This window comes from Arabidopsis lyrata (genome assembly GCF_000004255.2).
Source record: "Arabidopsis lyrata subsp. lyrata unplaced genomic scaffold ARALYscaffold_6, whole genome shotgun sequence".
Classification (NCBI taxonomy): domain Eukaryota; kingdom Viridiplantae; phylum Streptophyta; class Magnoliopsida; order Brassicales; family Brassicaceae; genus Arabidopsis; species Arabidopsis lyrata.
Genome location: NW_003302550.1, coordinates 23,154,297 through 23,169,240, shown reverse-complemented (window position 1 = coordinate 23,169,240; position 14,944 = coordinate 23,154,297). Strand labels below are relative to the sequence as shown.

At 38.1% G+C, this 14,944-nt stretch overlaps 5 protein-coding genes across 5 annotated transcripts in view; 2 read left to right on the top strand and 3 right to left on the bottom strand.

Annotated features, from left to right (window-relative positions):
- The first annotated feature begins 3,576 nt into the window (after positions 1–3,576).
- On the top strand, positions 3,577–5,128 carry LOC110227218. Its single transcript, XM_021020794.1, has 3 exons — positions 3,577–4,503; positions 4,595–4,697; positions 4,789–5,128. Exons 1-2 carry the CDS (start codon positions 3,745–3,747, stop codon positions 4,676–4,678), a joined length of 843 nt encoding a protein of 280 aa, XP_020876453.1. The 5' UTR covers positions 3,577–3,744; the 3' UTR covers positions 4,679–4,697; positions 4,789–5,128.
- A 374-nt stretch (positions 5,129–5,502) lies between these two features.
- On the bottom strand, positions 5,503–6,027 carry LOC110227453. The gene has a single exon (XM_021021553.1). The coding sequence runs from the start codon at positions 6,025–6,027 to the stop codon at positions 5,503–5,505; it is 525 nt and encodes a 174-aa protein (XP_020877212.1).
- Positions 6,028–6,487: 460 nt separating this feature from the next.
- LOC9310932 lies at positions 6,488–8,570 on the bottom strand. Its single transcript, XM_021020762.1, has 4 exons — positions 8,175–8,570; positions 7,942–8,105; positions 7,433–7,517; positions 6,488–7,360 (listed from the first exon to the last, which is right to left on the bottom strand). Exons 1-4 carry the CDS (start codon positions 8,436–8,438, stop codon positions 6,713–6,715), a joined length of 1,161 nt encoding a protein of 386 aa, XP_020876421.1. The 5' UTR covers positions 8,439–8,570; the 3' UTR covers positions 6,488–6,712.
- On the bottom strand, positions 8,559–10,721 carry LOC110227210. Its single transcript, XM_021020766.1, has 3 exons — positions 10,330–10,721; positions 8,948–9,791; positions 8,559–8,857 (listed from the first exon to the last, which is right to left on the bottom strand). The coding sequence occupies exons 2-3, from the start codon at positions 9,785–9,787 to the stop codon at positions 8,579–8,581; spliced, it is 1,119 nt and encodes a 372-aa protein (XP_020876425.1). The 5' UTR covers positions 9,788–9,791; positions 10,330–10,721; the 3' UTR covers positions 8,559–8,578.
- A 3,895-nt stretch (positions 10,722–14,616) lies between these two features.
- LOC110227452 overlaps positions 14,617–14,944 on the top strand; it is a 5,842-nt gene continuing 5,514 nt past the window's right edge. Inside the window, exons 1-2 of the mRNA XM_021021552.1 lie at positions 14,617–14,621; positions 14,760–14,939. Coding sequence (XP_020877211.1) covers positions 14,617–14,621; positions 14,760–14,939 — 185 coding nt within the window. The remainder of the gene's footprint in view (positions 14,622–14,759; positions 14,940–14,944) is intronic.

Below are 14,944 nucleotides of genomic sequence, written 5' to 3'. Positions count from 1 at the left end.
TCTAGTTGTGTGTTGAAAATACGTATGTAAATGTGTAAAAACTCTTTCATGTGTTCATACTTCGAAAGTTCATATATCAATATCAAATAACCTTTTTAGATATATATATATATATATATATATATATATATATATATATTTTCCCTCCTTTGTGTTTCCTAATTAAAGCGACACGACGATCAAGATTAGATTTTGATGGCCACTGCAAAGCCAATATGTTACTTCCACTTTTTTCTTCGCATCCTAATCCATTTCTCCTTTTTCATTCATATGTTTAAAAAAAAAAAAACTTTTTTAATGTTGTTATTTGAATTAAAGTTTACAATTTACTTTAGATTGAACTAAGAGCATACACAGCACTGTATGCTTCTCCTTGAGTGTTATGAATTTAATAATTTAAATGTATCAAAGAAAGAGAAAGGAAAAGGAGGAAAAAGAAAGAGAGAAAGGAAAAAGAAGAGAGAGAAAGAAAAGAATAATGCTTACATCCGAGTCTTAGTTTATATCTGAGTGTTGCTTCAAAACCAACTTTATCATTATTTCCCTTTTTAATAATGCTTACACCCGGGTAAAAAATATACCACTGCGTGTGGTCTAACGTTACCATTTATTATTTACTGCCGACAATAATAGACTGTAGTACAATACTATGTACCTTTCTTGAATTTATTCATCTTGTCAATGTAATTTATTTTGGTGACTTGTTATAGAATTAAATTTGATATATTATTGGGACACTTAGCTCAGAGGTAAAATCAGAGAGGATAATTTGCTAATAGGTAATTGACTGCTTTGTCACAAAGGCATGGAAATAACGCTTCATTTTTGGGCTCCGGTTTGACGAAAATAACGAAATAACCAGGTAGTAACGTATGCATGCGAGTGGGATAGGAGGGTAGACTTTTTTGGCAAAAAATGAAAGAAGCGACGGCTCTGTTATGGATGGGATTGTTCCGCGGCGACAGAAAGAAGGAGAGGACTGACATTAAATGCAAACCTGCATAATGTCTCAAAAAAATCTTCGGTTAGAATCTTTTACGAAACCAGATGGGCGGGATTTTGAAATTTAAACATCTAACCTAAAGAGTTGGATACCCAATAAATAGGCTTGGGGGCGAGATGCAAAATCTTCAAGACACCAACTACAAAAACCTCATAAAGTCTACAACTTCAGCGACGACCGTAAGAATACTTGTGGAGAGTTAAGTAAGGAGCTTTATTCTTTATAGTTTGTAGATATAAACCTGTTGACTTTCTCTAACATGGTTCGTTTGGGTTCTTAAACAGGTGAAATGATGGAGGTGACTAATGAAAGAATCACGGGCATGGTACGGGTTAAGCTTGGCGGGTGGTCCAAAGATGAACCAGGAGTTTGGAGATTCTCAGGAGCGGAGGGACAGATGGGGAGGTTCATTCGCTTCAGGGAAGGAGACGGTGTTGAAGCAGCAAAAACGAAGGTCATTGAAGAGTTCAGCATCAACAGAACTAGGGAGAAGATCGAGCTAACTTATGAAATGCCGGAATGGATGGACGTCGACGGCTCTGTAAAACCTGTCCGTATTCACATTGTTTCCGACGACGATATGGACATGTTCCTAGCTATGCGGGTAGACATCAACGAAATGAAGCTGTACGTTGTCCCTATGCCGGTGAACATGACACTGGAAATAGATGGGTTCAAAGTGGTGCCTCTGATGGACGAGTTCGCGCTGTGTGAAGTGATGAGTAAGGAGGAGCTGGAGAGAGAAAGAAAGCACCGTCTTGACAGAGAAGCCGGCGACAACATCATCTGCTCGTAAGTTCCCAGGGAAGACGTGGGGGACAGCAATGATGGACCCCTTGGATGGATAGGGAATTCGTACGCAAGCAGCGGGTTCGCTACACTTTCAGCGGCTTTGAGGCATTACAAGACCTTGACAGAGGCTCCACACCGTGGGTCACCCATCTGTGTACTAGAACCTGAGGGAAGCTCGTCTTCCGATAATAACAGGGTCACACGACTAACCAGAGACCTGTTCTTAGATTTTGAAAGAGGTCAAAGAATGTGGAGGTTATCATTTATATATACCTATACAACAAGAAATATAACGGTCTAACTCTTCTTTTAACATCTACAGCCGACAGATCTAGTGGAGATATCGGCGAGAACTCGGTACAAGGGAACGACCAGACGACTCAAGCAGAGGCATCAGAACAAATCAATAGTAAAAAATCTAGTTTACCTAATTTCCAAAAGATAACTGTATCCTACAAAGTAAACCTATTGATACTCATTTACAACATAACATACATGTCTAACTTGTTTTGCAACATCCGTAGCTTACGGACCTGGCGGAGATGTAGGCGCCGACTCTGGACAACAGGACGTCCAAGCGACTCAAGAATATGCAGCAGAACGCATCAATGGTGAAAAAACTTATATAAAAATACCTTTTATTTGTTAGCAAAATGGATGACCAATAAACTAAAGAAACGGTATATGTTCTTAAATAACATCGCAGAGGACAACTGTACAGCTGCCCCGATTCACAGAATGTTAAGGATGCTAAGCCTTCCTGAACACACATTCGCAAGGGACGCAGCGCCAGTGTTTGATGACAACGAGCCAGACGGTAAACTATTATTTAAAATTTTCAATTATTTGCATGTTATAAATAGATGTCTATTATAAAAAATAAACCGTTATTAAATGATTTAAAATGGTAACTGTTTTAATAGGTTCAGAGAGGACAAGACTTGTCGTGCTGGATGTCGACTACGAAGGAGACGAGCTGTTTGTGGGACGTGTATTCAAGAATCGAGACGATTGCAAAGTTAAAATAGCAGTCCACGCTATCAACAGGAAGTTCAGTTATCGAAATCACCGCACCACCAACGATGTTGTGATTGTTCGTTGTGTGTTAGATACTTGCCCGTGGAGAGTGTACTGCTTACGGTTGGACGAGACTTCGAACTTCGAACAGCCCATCTGGAGCATACATGTCCAATAGGAGTAAGAAGCCAGTTTCCACCCCAAGCTCTACGTCGGTGATATCCCAAATCATAAAGTTAAAGTACAGCGGTACTGGAGTAGGGCCCACACCGATAGGAATAAGGCGAGCTCTGATGGAGGAATATAATGTCAACGTACTCGAAGGCGTGGCGATCAAGGGAGCTTGCTATGGACTTAGCCAAAGGATCCCCAAATGGGAGTTATGGGATTCTACCTAGCTACCTTCACATGTTGACAAGGGCAAACGTTGGTACCGTCACGGATTTGCACACCGAGGTGGATATTGATAGGTTCAAGTACTGTTTCGTAGCTCTTGGGGCAAGTGTCAGAGGGTGGAAGTTCATGAGGAATGTTGTGATAATAGACGGGGCGCATTTGAGAGGAAAGTATGCGGGGTGTCTCCTAACAGCAAGCGCACAAGACGGGAATTTTCAGATATTCCCGATTGGATTTGGGATAGTCGATGGGGAGAATGACAAATCATGGGAGTGGTTCTTCACATGCCTAAAGAAGATAATCCCAGATGGCGAGAATCTAACTTTCGTGTCGGACCGTCACTCTTCGATATACACAGGTCTCGGAAAGGTATGGATGTCTATATTATATCTTGCCTATATAACATTTGGAGTGTATTGCTAATATATAGGGATGTATATTATCTAATAGTTGGGCAATAATTAAAATATCATGATTATTTGTAGGTGTATCCAAGGGCGAACCATGGGGCTTGCATCGTTCATCTACAAAGGAATATGGCTACCAAGTTTAAGAAAAGAATGCTCGCTGGCCTTATCTCGAAGGCAGCTAGAGCATACAAGAAGTCAACATTCAACGAGCTCTTCGAAGAAATAGAGCGAACCTCACCTGGATGCGCCGAGTACTTAATGTCTATTGGTTTAGAACATTGGACTAGGTCACACAGCTATGGGGAAAGGTTCAACATCATGACTTCAAACGTAGCCGAGTCACTCAATGCAGTCCTGAAGGAGGCACGAGAGCTGCCAATAGTGTCGACGCTTGAGTACATCAGAGGTACTCTGATGACTTGGTTTGAGAAGCGTAGGGAAAAGGCAACCCAACACGACAAGGCTCTTACACCAAAGGTGGAAGAAATAGTCCAGAGAAACTATGAACGGTCCACATCTTACGAAGTGACCAAGATCAACAATGAGCAATACGAAGTAAAGACCACCACAGGTCTAACATATGTTGTGGATCTCCAAAAAAGGACATGCACCTGCGAGGAGTTCACTTTGCTGCAGATACCTTGCAGCCACGCAATTGCAGCCGCGATCCGTTGTGACATGAGTGTACCTATGTTGGCTGCCCCTCAGTACGGAAGCTTTTTCTGGAGTCTCGCTTACAATGGCAGCATCCATCCCGTCCCCGACTTAAGCACTTTGCGTGAGGTACCAGACGGAATTGCAACATTGACGGTTCTACCTCCTCTCACAAGAAGGCCACCAGGTAGGCCAAAGCGTACTAGATACCTTTCAACTGGGGAATTTAAGGTATTATGTAATATAACATATAATATATAGATGTCTAACACAAATAGTGGTTCTTTACATTCTTTTTTGTCGTATACATCAAACAATACAGAGGCCGCGGAAGATAACGAAGCGGAGCTGTACCAGATGCCGAGGGAGTGGGCATAACCGCGCTTCCTGCAAGATGCCAATATAACTAAGGGTTTTAAACTTTGGTAAGATATACGAGACTTTAAAAACATAGATTGCTAGTAATACGTGTAGATATCTATGTTATCAATCCCTCTAATAATATGCTTTCATCAGCTGCACCTTTTGGATGTATAAAAGCAGCTCTTCAGATCTACGTGTTTCCTGTTCACGGCTTAAAGAAGTGGCAACATTTTCAATGTATTATAAGCATGCCACAGGCACCATTATGTAATATTTATCTCTGTTTTCGGGAACCTTCCCCACGTATGTAATATAATCCTGAACTCTTCTAGAAATGGTGTATTGCGTTGATCTTGTGAGTCCGCACACCATTCAATCTGGCTTTGTAATATATTAATGCTTTCGGCTTAAAGTTGTTTCCTAACGCTTCTTTATACATAAGCTCACGAAACTAGATAACTTAGTAATCAAAAAAATATAACAACAAGACAATAAATACACTGCCACGTACTAACTCTTACGTCTACAAAACAACCTCCCGCGTGTCAATTTTTAAAAATACTAAGCATAGGATACCCAAAAAAAAAAAAAGGTTTTAAAAACATCATTTCTTTCCTAGTTAAGTTTTGGATATCTAACTATTGCTGACTTTTTGATATATAGAAGGCTATTTGATTCATTCATAGCTTAATGGGCCAAAATATTTACCGAAATTTAAAGTTAATTAAATGATTACAGAAACTAAATATATTAAACATAGTCAATTTAGGCGGTTACATCACAGGAATAGACGGTTATACCATCAAAAGACAAGTTCGGAGTACGATTTACTTAAATTATTACACATCTAATTATACATTTAGTTAGTTACTTAAACGCATGGACGACCGTCGCTAAAACACAAATAAATCCTATCCATGAAATTATGAGGACTTCTCGGAGAGTTTGTTCCTTCTCATTGCTTGCCTTCAAATCGCTCTTTAAAACGATACTTTCCTTCTCCAAATGCTCAATTTTTGTTTGGAATTCTAGAAGACCTACCTCAACGGGATAGATTCGGTTTCCTTCGGCTTGAGTCTCCCTAAGCCTCTTAAGCTCTGCATCTTGTGCTTTGATTATATCCCTTGCTTCCAACAGAGCCTTATACTGCCATCCATGTGGTTTCTCAATGTCTTTCCACCGGAAGTAGTTACATTCGCTTCTCCAACCAGCACCACACCTATAGAAGCGTCGGCCTGGATTTGCGTCCGTCCACGCTTGCCGGACCAGCGCCTGCTTCCCGCAGTCGCATTCAAAGAAGCCAACTGTGAACTCATTTCCGATATCTTGTACCGTGAAGCTTGATCCTCCTTCAGATTCTGCAGCCAACGGTTGTCTTGGCGTATTATTCATTTGTTGGAAATTTTTATTTTTTTCCTCCTTCGGCTGCCGCACCAACCAAATTACAACCTTTAATGGGTTGGAAAGGGTAAGCTTTGAGACGGTGGACCCCGCATTGAAAACGCGTCTTCGTGTTGTACGAGTCATAGGCTTTTAGGTGCCCCCTACTACGCAGGCATAGACCACTGTATCCCTTTTTCGGCGTAGTTAACTGTAGCCCTTTCAATATAGTTATCTAATGGAAGAGTTATTTTTATTGTTTTACAAAATCGAAAACTTAGGAAACGGAAACATAATAAATAAAGAAATAGATTGCCTAAATGTTTGTTGGAGTCTATTCCGTATTTTACATACTAATATATAATAATGAATATCTATTAAACTAACTTACATAAAACTTATACAATACGTTTGCAAATGTTTACTTAGAGAAATATATATCCATAAGCATAACATTAAACATCGTTGAATATCTAATAACAAACATATACGTCCAATAAAAAGGTTACACTAAAGGGTCGAGATTAAGTAAAAGTCCAACACATTCCTTAGCCAGCATTAACATAAAGTATTACCCCAAATCCTAAAGATACGAAAAACAAGTCCAGATTTGAAACAACAAACCCAAAAGGTAATAGAGATGACAGAAATTGTTCAAAGTTATACAGGGATAGGAGGGAAGAAAGACAGAGCCTTTTCATACTTCGATATCGCCACAACAATGCTCATATAACTGAACAGCTAGCTGCTCTGCTCGCTGACGAAGACCAGCCTCTGAGACTTGACAAACCTTATCGAAACCACCAAATGCATGCGCCTCCATGAAAAGAAGGGAAAGCATACCGGTGTTTGCGCGGTCTGAAGCTTGTGTAATGCGGGTGTGGCGAGTGAAAGACAACGGAGACAATGGGTAATTTATCATCAGATCGTTCGCACCAATCTTACGAACCAAATATGGAAATATCTCACATAAGAACTCCAGTTCAGGTTTAAGTCTGGATCCACGAAGGGCATTAGTAGTAGAATCGAAAACAAAGAGTGAATGCGAGGGCAGGTCCACCATGACAGCAATCCAGCGGTTCTTGTCAATGTTGAAAGGAGAGTAGAGGTAATCTATGGCTTCAAGCCATTTCCTTCCAGTGCTGCTAAATCTGTGAGTTATTGAGCTCAACAGATCTTCATCAAATTCAAAACTCTCTTTGCGCCTACACTTCTTGAATTTAGAGAACATAACAGCAAGAGAACCATGGAAATGGCTTGTCAGCATATCAGCTCTAGGGACGGCTGCTGGATTAGTGTTAATGAAGACAGATTCTCTCATTACAGAGACACAAGCATCCATAACCTAAAAGACACCAATTAGTAACGGAAAGTACCACATGTCTCTAGCATAAAAAAACATGGAACAAAGATAAACCTGGGGATTATCAGGGGGTATGCTACTAGCAACCAGACGCAATTCACTCTCCTTCAAAACAATTCCTCCACCATACTCAAAGTCACTGGAAATAATAATATACACAACATAACGATGCAACACAATATATACCATTTAGACCAATTGTAACTAATAAAATAGCATGCATGCTGAATATATATATCTACATGGTAGTATGCATAGCTAAATGGCTAATTATATATCTCTACATATGTTAATACATATCTACATAACTAATTAGCTTGAATAGGAAAATAGAGTCTACGCTTACAATCTTGGCTCAAGTAGGTCGACTAGTTTCATGAACTTCTCAGAGGTAGGAGAACCATTCAAATCAAATGTAACTAATAAAATAGCATACGGGCTGAATATATATATCTCTACATGGTAGCATGCATAGCTAAATGCCTAATTATATATCTCTACATATGTTAATGCATATCTAAATAATTAAGTAGCTTTAATAGAAAAAAAGAGTATAAACTTACAATCTTGGCTCAAGTAGCTCAACTAGCTTCTTGAACTTCTCCGAGCTAGGAGTACCATCAGATTCCAATGCAGCCTCAGGAACACTGCCGCCTTCCCCATCAATAGTACCTCCCGATGCCTGAGACTTAGTGGAATCCTCACTCCCAGAGGAAGAATCTTCAGCCTAGAAAATAGAAAAGGTCACTAAAATGAATTAAAAACTGTAACTAGTGACACAGAACAAGCGAATTACCTCTTCAGATTCACCATTCAAGTTGGAGGATGCAGTTGGATAGACAGGAGATGATGCACCATCAGCAGGATTGACGAGGATAGATGCAACTTTAGCAGGATTGACAGGGTTAGATGCACCATTAGCGGGTGGCTGGCTGTAAGGATCAGAAGTACCAACCCCAACCTCAGTAACAACACTCTTTACAATTTCCCTAGACCTGAGAGCCTCAGCAACCGCAGAGAAAATACTTAGTTTCATACTCCTCTCCAACCTCAACTCCATTTCTTTCAAGTCTACACAAACATGAGCATATACATCACCACGAGCATCCTTCAGACCAGCCTCAATTTCATTTCTAAGAGCCCCAAGAAGAGAAGTATTAGGGTCAGACAGGACATGCTTACCCTTACCACTACGAACCTTCAATTTCTTTCCCTGGAGGATCCACCTCTGACCAGATGTTCACCACTATGCCTGGACCAAACTTTGCGTTTACCTTTGTTAACTACCCGAGGAGGAGCCTCCACATGCAAAACAGCGCCTCTAAGTCCCCCTACAAACATCCCCCGGTTGAATTCGTATCCCTCTTCAATTTTAGAAAGAATAACTTCAGCACCTAGTTCACGGACCTCATCAGCCCAACTACAATCTTCTAAACCAACAACATCGTGGGGCGCAGGTATTATAGAGAAGACATCAACCTACAACAAAAATTATTAGGTTATTATTTTCCAATTATAACTCCATTGAAAAGGTAGACAGTTAAAGATAAATATAGATGTCAATTGTACCTTGGAATCTTTGTCGAGGTCCCAAACCTTATCCAGTTTCAGTGAAATAACTGGGAAAACATCTTCATCCCCAGACTCGGGGTCAGTTATTTCACCAACAGCAGACAAAACAGCTGGGACCGCCTCCACCAAAACCAGACCAAGTGCATGGATGAAACCTTGAATAGCCATAGTTGCTTGAGCTAATTGATTGAGAGATCTTGACTTAATGCATTGCATTGTCATATCGAAACTGTAGCGCCCCCAAGGGTATTTCAAAAAGACATCAAGATCACGAATCATCTCCACATGCTCCTTAGGAATCTTCATGTGGAATGATCGACGACAAAGAAAACCATCAACAAGTAACAAATAGGCATACTTGACTCTCACTTCACTAGACAGTGCCTTTGGCCTTCGAAGCTTGCCCAACAACATCTCTCCGGTGAAACATTTTTCACCACCAAACAGAGTGAACCAGTAGGGAGTGACGCCGGGAGGACACTTGGTTAAAGCTCTATCCAGGGCTGGAAGAGGCTGACAATTTAGGCCGGTGACCAAACCAAACTCACTGAGAGAAAATCGGACCGGTTTGCCAGCAAAAACAACCCATATCTCGTGTCGCTTTACAACATTGAGCTGGCGGGTTAACAGAAAGTGAGCCAATTTGCCAGAGAACACCGGTTTGGAGTAGACATCAAGAAGTTTCCCGAAGCACGGCCTAATGGTATCAAGCTCTTCAGGCGTAAGGGCTTTGAGCACAGCCTTGATCGTGTTGAGCTTAAAGTACATATTAACTCTATCACCAGCAGGTTCCTCTCTATCGGCGAACAATCGGGAAGGAAGCTCCAACTCAGCCATATTACTGTACAAAGGGAAAAACAAAATTAGATACATTGACAAACATCAACATGCATCTACACGGATATAAGTAAAAGTATGAGGAGAAGTTACAGATATATACGATAAATACAGATCTAATTAGATCTATACCAACCTAATTAGATCTGTATATATCCAAAAAAACCAATAGTTGTTTATAAAATACGCGTATAGATCTACACGGAAACATGCTAGTCTATTTAGATCTGTAGATGTCTACGAGAAGAAACAGAAAGTTGTTAGGAAATATTAGAGTAAATGTAGATCTATGTGAAAATATGAATATCTAAACTGAAGGACAAGAGAAAAGTGAAGTACCAATTAGATCTATGGCTATAAACACCGAATTTATAGAGTAAAACAGGGAAAAAACACCAGATAAAGGTTAAAAAGTACACAATCGGGTATGCAGTATAAGGAAAACAACCAGAAAAGAAAACATTTGTAATCTCCAAAAAAGAAAACACCAAAATCGGGGAAAAAAGCTCGACTATCCGACACTTAAAACATAAAAACATAACTCTTCGGATGAATCCACCGCGTTAACGCTATAAACGGGGGCACAGACACTCCGGCAAGTCGCGACGGCGAAGCGGTTGCAGTTCCGTGTGACAAAAAAGGAAAGCGACGGAAGATGGTAAGAAAACTGGGAGAAATGATCGCAATTAGGGTTTTAATGGAGGAAGAAAAATAGAGAGAAGAACAAAGAAACTCAACAGTCTAGTGCAGAAGAATATGAATTCATTTAAGAGAACCCCACATATACACGCATGAACACCTCGGGAGAAACAAAAGAACTCTTCCGTTTCCTTAGACGCGCGTGAGGCTAAAACGGGAAAAAAGATGGGCTAATGTCACATTAGTTTTGAGCCCCGACAAGAATTACCAAAAAACTAATTTGGGCCCAGATCCTTACCTCTGGCCTAATTATCTCTATATTATTCCGTTTATTGTAAAACTCTGGCACACATATTGATAGAGTTTGATAACTTTAATTCGTGTGTCCACCTCTTATAATCACAAGAATCATGCAATAATGCAAACTAAATTATAAGTTCGAAATATCAATATCGATATCTATTTATTAAAAATTCAATAATCAAGAAAAGTGAAAGGTGTGGAAAAACAAGTAAAAAGGAAGTCTTGTGCTAGAAGAAAAGGAGCGGCATCATCATCATCATCCCATGTGTATGATAGCGATTGATGTCATGTGGTGGTGGGTCAATTTCACCATATGTTATATGCTCTAAATCATATCATCAAACTATATATTGCACATTACATAACATAAACTCACACAATAATCACTCAACTCTCACTCTTAAGCTTTGTTTTTAGTTGTTCTTACTTCTTAATTAGCGATAGTGTTTGAACTGAGACAATCAATAAGTAGTTTGTTGGTTTAGAATATCGATTTTCCTCGATATATTTATTTCGAAATAATGTAGAATCTTGATGAAATTGATATGCAGTGAAAATCTAAATAACAAAATCGTCTTAAACAACTTCTTAAACCAAAAATCGATTTGAAACAGGAGATGATTAACCCGTTTGTATTTCAAGTCTCAACTTCTGCATGATCTAATTTGCCAATAATGATTAACTTTGCCAACAATGGTTATCTCAACCTCTGCATCTATACAGGATAAACCGGTCTGAAGTCTAGATTTCAGTTGATCACATTTGTATTTTATGTCTGCATGACTAATCAGAAGTATCATGACCAGAAAATATTCAATGTCAGAGATCCAAATTTAGAAAAGCAATGTAAAGGAACTGCATATTATTGCTGAATTCGTTAACTATTGTGTGTTCTCTATTTTTTTTGTGCAACCCGATTACATTAACTCGAGTAAAGTTTATAGCATACAAGCGGAGAGATTGTTTAGCTAGGGCATCAGCCACACCAGTGGTTTTCCTTCGAATAAAGCCACAGACAAATATTGTGTGTACTCTTGTTCTTGTGTTACATCATTAACTAGACAACTACTAATTCTAAATCCGAAATTCCATTGACGACATACCGTATATCATTATCATCTAAGTTGTCCAAAGAAGCCTTGTGAGTCTCATTGGGTCTACAGAAAATTTTGGGCCTATTTGGGGTCAATGGTAATTCTGGACTTAAGCCCAAAAGTTTCGCTCAAATCGCTAAGATCCAAATCTTATTTATGTACGATGTGGGGAATGTGAATAAACAAATAACCTCACTTGGTAAAAAAATCCAACAGTAAAATTTTTTTCTCTTTTTTGTGCACCAATCCAGGTCCAGCATTGAATATTTTATCGCGTACGCACTATAACAATATCTAGATTTAGCCATCAGTAGTATAACGTCACTCTCATCAACTTCGTTTTCAATTCCCCAAATCACGACGATCGTCTAGCCATCAAATTTAATAAATTTAATTTATATAGCATCCCGCCGCCGGATAAACCGGTCATTTACCCTTACCAACATACAGGTTTTCTCAATTTCCAATTTCGGTTTAAATAAATTCATTTGAATATTTATATATATATCACCCATTTACAAGTCACCACGATTAGTAACCACTAATAAATTCTTTCTTTTTCTCTCTCTTTTTTTTTTTTATAATAGATACTGTACTACTCACATTCTTCATCTTAAAAACAGGCCCAAAATTGGGTTAATATTTTTTTGAAATTTGTTTGATTATAAATTTATAATGATATTAGAAATTGCATGGAAATAAAAAATTAAAATTTCAATAAAGACTATAAAAACTACATATATGGTATATATATAGTATGTATACTCATAAATAATATAAATATATAAAAATATTTGGTTTGTAATTTGTTTGCCAAGTGTCACGAAAACTACCACATGGCGCAAAGGGCAAAACCACAAAATTCAGAAAAGTTGGTATGCTTCCACGTAATAGACATTTTACACGTGATTTGCTTGTGACTACCCTAGTTTAGTAGACGTACCGTTCAATAACGTGATATTTATTGGAGATAACTAATTTCTTTTTTTTTGTCAAATTTCAAACTTATTGGGACAGAGATAACTAATTTCTTAATTAAGATTCAAGTTACTCACAAACTCACAAGCCACACCCATTGTTTTCCCAATATTGCGTCCACAACATTGGATTAGTTTGATCTTTATTGCAATGACTATTTCAGTTGCGTACAGTACACGATAATAACTTCTAATAAATCTGCAAAAGAAGAGTTATTTAACTTGTTACAAAACTATCAAATATGCGAGCAATAACGGTCAAATAGAACGTAACTTCGTTTTTTTGGTGATAGTTTTAAATAGCCTAAACGTTAAGTTACCTCAAATTGGCAAAACCTAATTTTGCTGAAATGGAAAGAAAAATAATAATTTCTTATTTCAATATTTGACTTCATTTTATTTTCAGAAAAAATTACCTACGATTGATTTTTTCAACCACTTATAATGCTTTTTTTGTTTTCTCTTAAAATATTTGTATAAGATTTTCTATTTATATCACATGAACAAAAAAAACTCAAAACAAATAGAATTATATCAACTTTCATAAATAGTTCTTTTACATATATATATACTAGACTTACTAGTAACCATCAATTAAAAACTAAACCATATTATCTAGGACTAACATTTTATTTTCCCTCCCTACAACGACATTGTATTATGATAGCCAATCAATATACGCGACACAGTACAAGAAAATTTGATGATAATAAGTTACGCAGCCTAATTATATACAACTTTTCAAATACGTCATGAACATATAACGTATTTCAAAAAAATAAAAAAAACGTATTTCGTAATGTGTACTGAAAAAAAAAAAAACAAATCAAATGCCCCATAAAACTATGATTAAAATGGTGGATTAATGTTCTTATACTAGAGATCAGATCACAATCTTCTGTTCACATTCTTAAAAAAACGTTCTGCTATATTATTTAGACAACATTGTACATGTAGAAGGTTGTTTAACTGTGAAGTGTAATTGACTAATTATCTATAATCTTTCTAATCGAATACGTAATAATAATAGAGTCGATGAAAGAATTAATAGATTGAGTTTAAGAAAAAACAAACCACGTGAGCCGGGAGGATCATGAGCTGTGGACGAGGAAAATCGTCAAACTTGGAAGATAATCTTTGTTTGATTAGGTGTTTGTTGTACTCTTTTAATATTCAGAATTCAGAACCTTCTCTTTCTCAAATCTGTCTTTATCTTTTTTTAATTCAAAATTTAATCACCACCTTTCTATATTTTATTAGGGAAAATTCCCTAAAAAAACCTCAACTATTTAATATTTGCCAGAAACCTTCCTAAACTTTTTTCGTTGCCGGAATAAAACCCAGCTTATTCTTGAGTTGTATTAAAAACTCTGACGTATTTGTTTTCTCCGTTTTCCTTCCCGACGTTGAAACGCCGTTAATGGCCGTTGACGAAATCGTAAACAATGTTAATTATACTAACACGTGACTAATCAATGTGGGTTAAAACTCACTTTTACCCCTTTCACAACTTGTTATCCCTCGAGCTTTTTCCCAAATCGAAATAGGGTTAGGGTTTCTGAGAATTCCCAAATCGATTTGGGGGGTTTTCAATCGAAGGCACTGCAGGCAAAATTGGGCAAGGAAAGTTCGGATTTTCCAGAAGCTACCATCTTCGATCCAGAAAACGCGAATCAGAGAGAGGAGGTTAGGGTTTTGAAATCGAAGAAAAGAGAAGAGATAAACTGGGGAAGAGAGACGACGACGATTACGGCTAACGCAGCTTGGCCTCCGAGTGTTTCAGGCCTCCGAGCGTTTGTCTGAATCGACGACGACAATGAGGTATATGTTTCGATACTCGATTTTTAGGGTTTCTGTTTTGTGAAATCGAAATGGGGAATCGATTTGGGTTCCAAAATCGACACTTTGTTGTGTTCCCGTTTCGAATTTGACTAATATAATGTTGTTCTCTGATTGCAGTGACATTATGAAAGTCAATATGCATTATGCTGGATATGGTTCTGTGAAAGAAGATGTCTTTGATTACAGAGGTGGTTTAGTGAAGGAAGACATGGTCATGGACCCTGATTATGTGACTTGGTCCATCTTTGACGAATTTTGTGAACAAAATGGGATTTTTGGGTTGGTGGATAAGGTATGGTATT

Bases quoted from the DNA above. Each gene is read 5' to 3' on its own strand.
- LOC110227210 (XM_021020766.1), bottom strand. From the start codon at position 9,787: ATGGCTGAGTTGGAGCTTCCTTCCCGATTGTTCGCCGATAGAGAGGAA. The intron at 8,858-8,947 runs GTACAATTGACA...TTTTTGTTGTAG, and splicing joins ACCTCGACAAAGATTCCAAG to GTTGATGTCTTCTCTATAAT.
- LOC9310932 (XM_021020762.1), bottom strand. From the start codon at position 8,438: ATGGAGTTGAGGTTGGAGAGGAGTATGAAACTAAGTATTTTCTCTGCG. The intron at 8,106-8,174 runs GTAATTCGCTTG...TCTATTTTCTAG, and splicing joins TGAATGGTGAATCTGAAGAG to GCTGAAGATTCTTCCTCTGG. The intron at 7,518-7,941 runs GTAAGTTTATAC...TATTATTTCCAG, and splicing joins GAGCTACTTGAGCCAAGATT to TGACTTTGAGTATGGTGGAG.
- LOC110227218 (XM_021020794.1), top strand. From the start codon at position 3,745: ATGGCTACCAAGTTTAAGAAAAGAATGCTCGCTGGCCTTATCTCGAAG. The intron at 4,504-4,594 runs GTATTATGTAAT...CAAACAATACAG, and splicing joins TTTCAACTGGGGAATTTAAG to AGGCCGCGGAAGATAACGAA.
- LOC110227453 (XM_021021553.1), bottom strand. From the start codon at position 6,027: ATGAATAATACGCCAAGACAACCGTTGGCTGCAGAATCTGAAGGAGGA.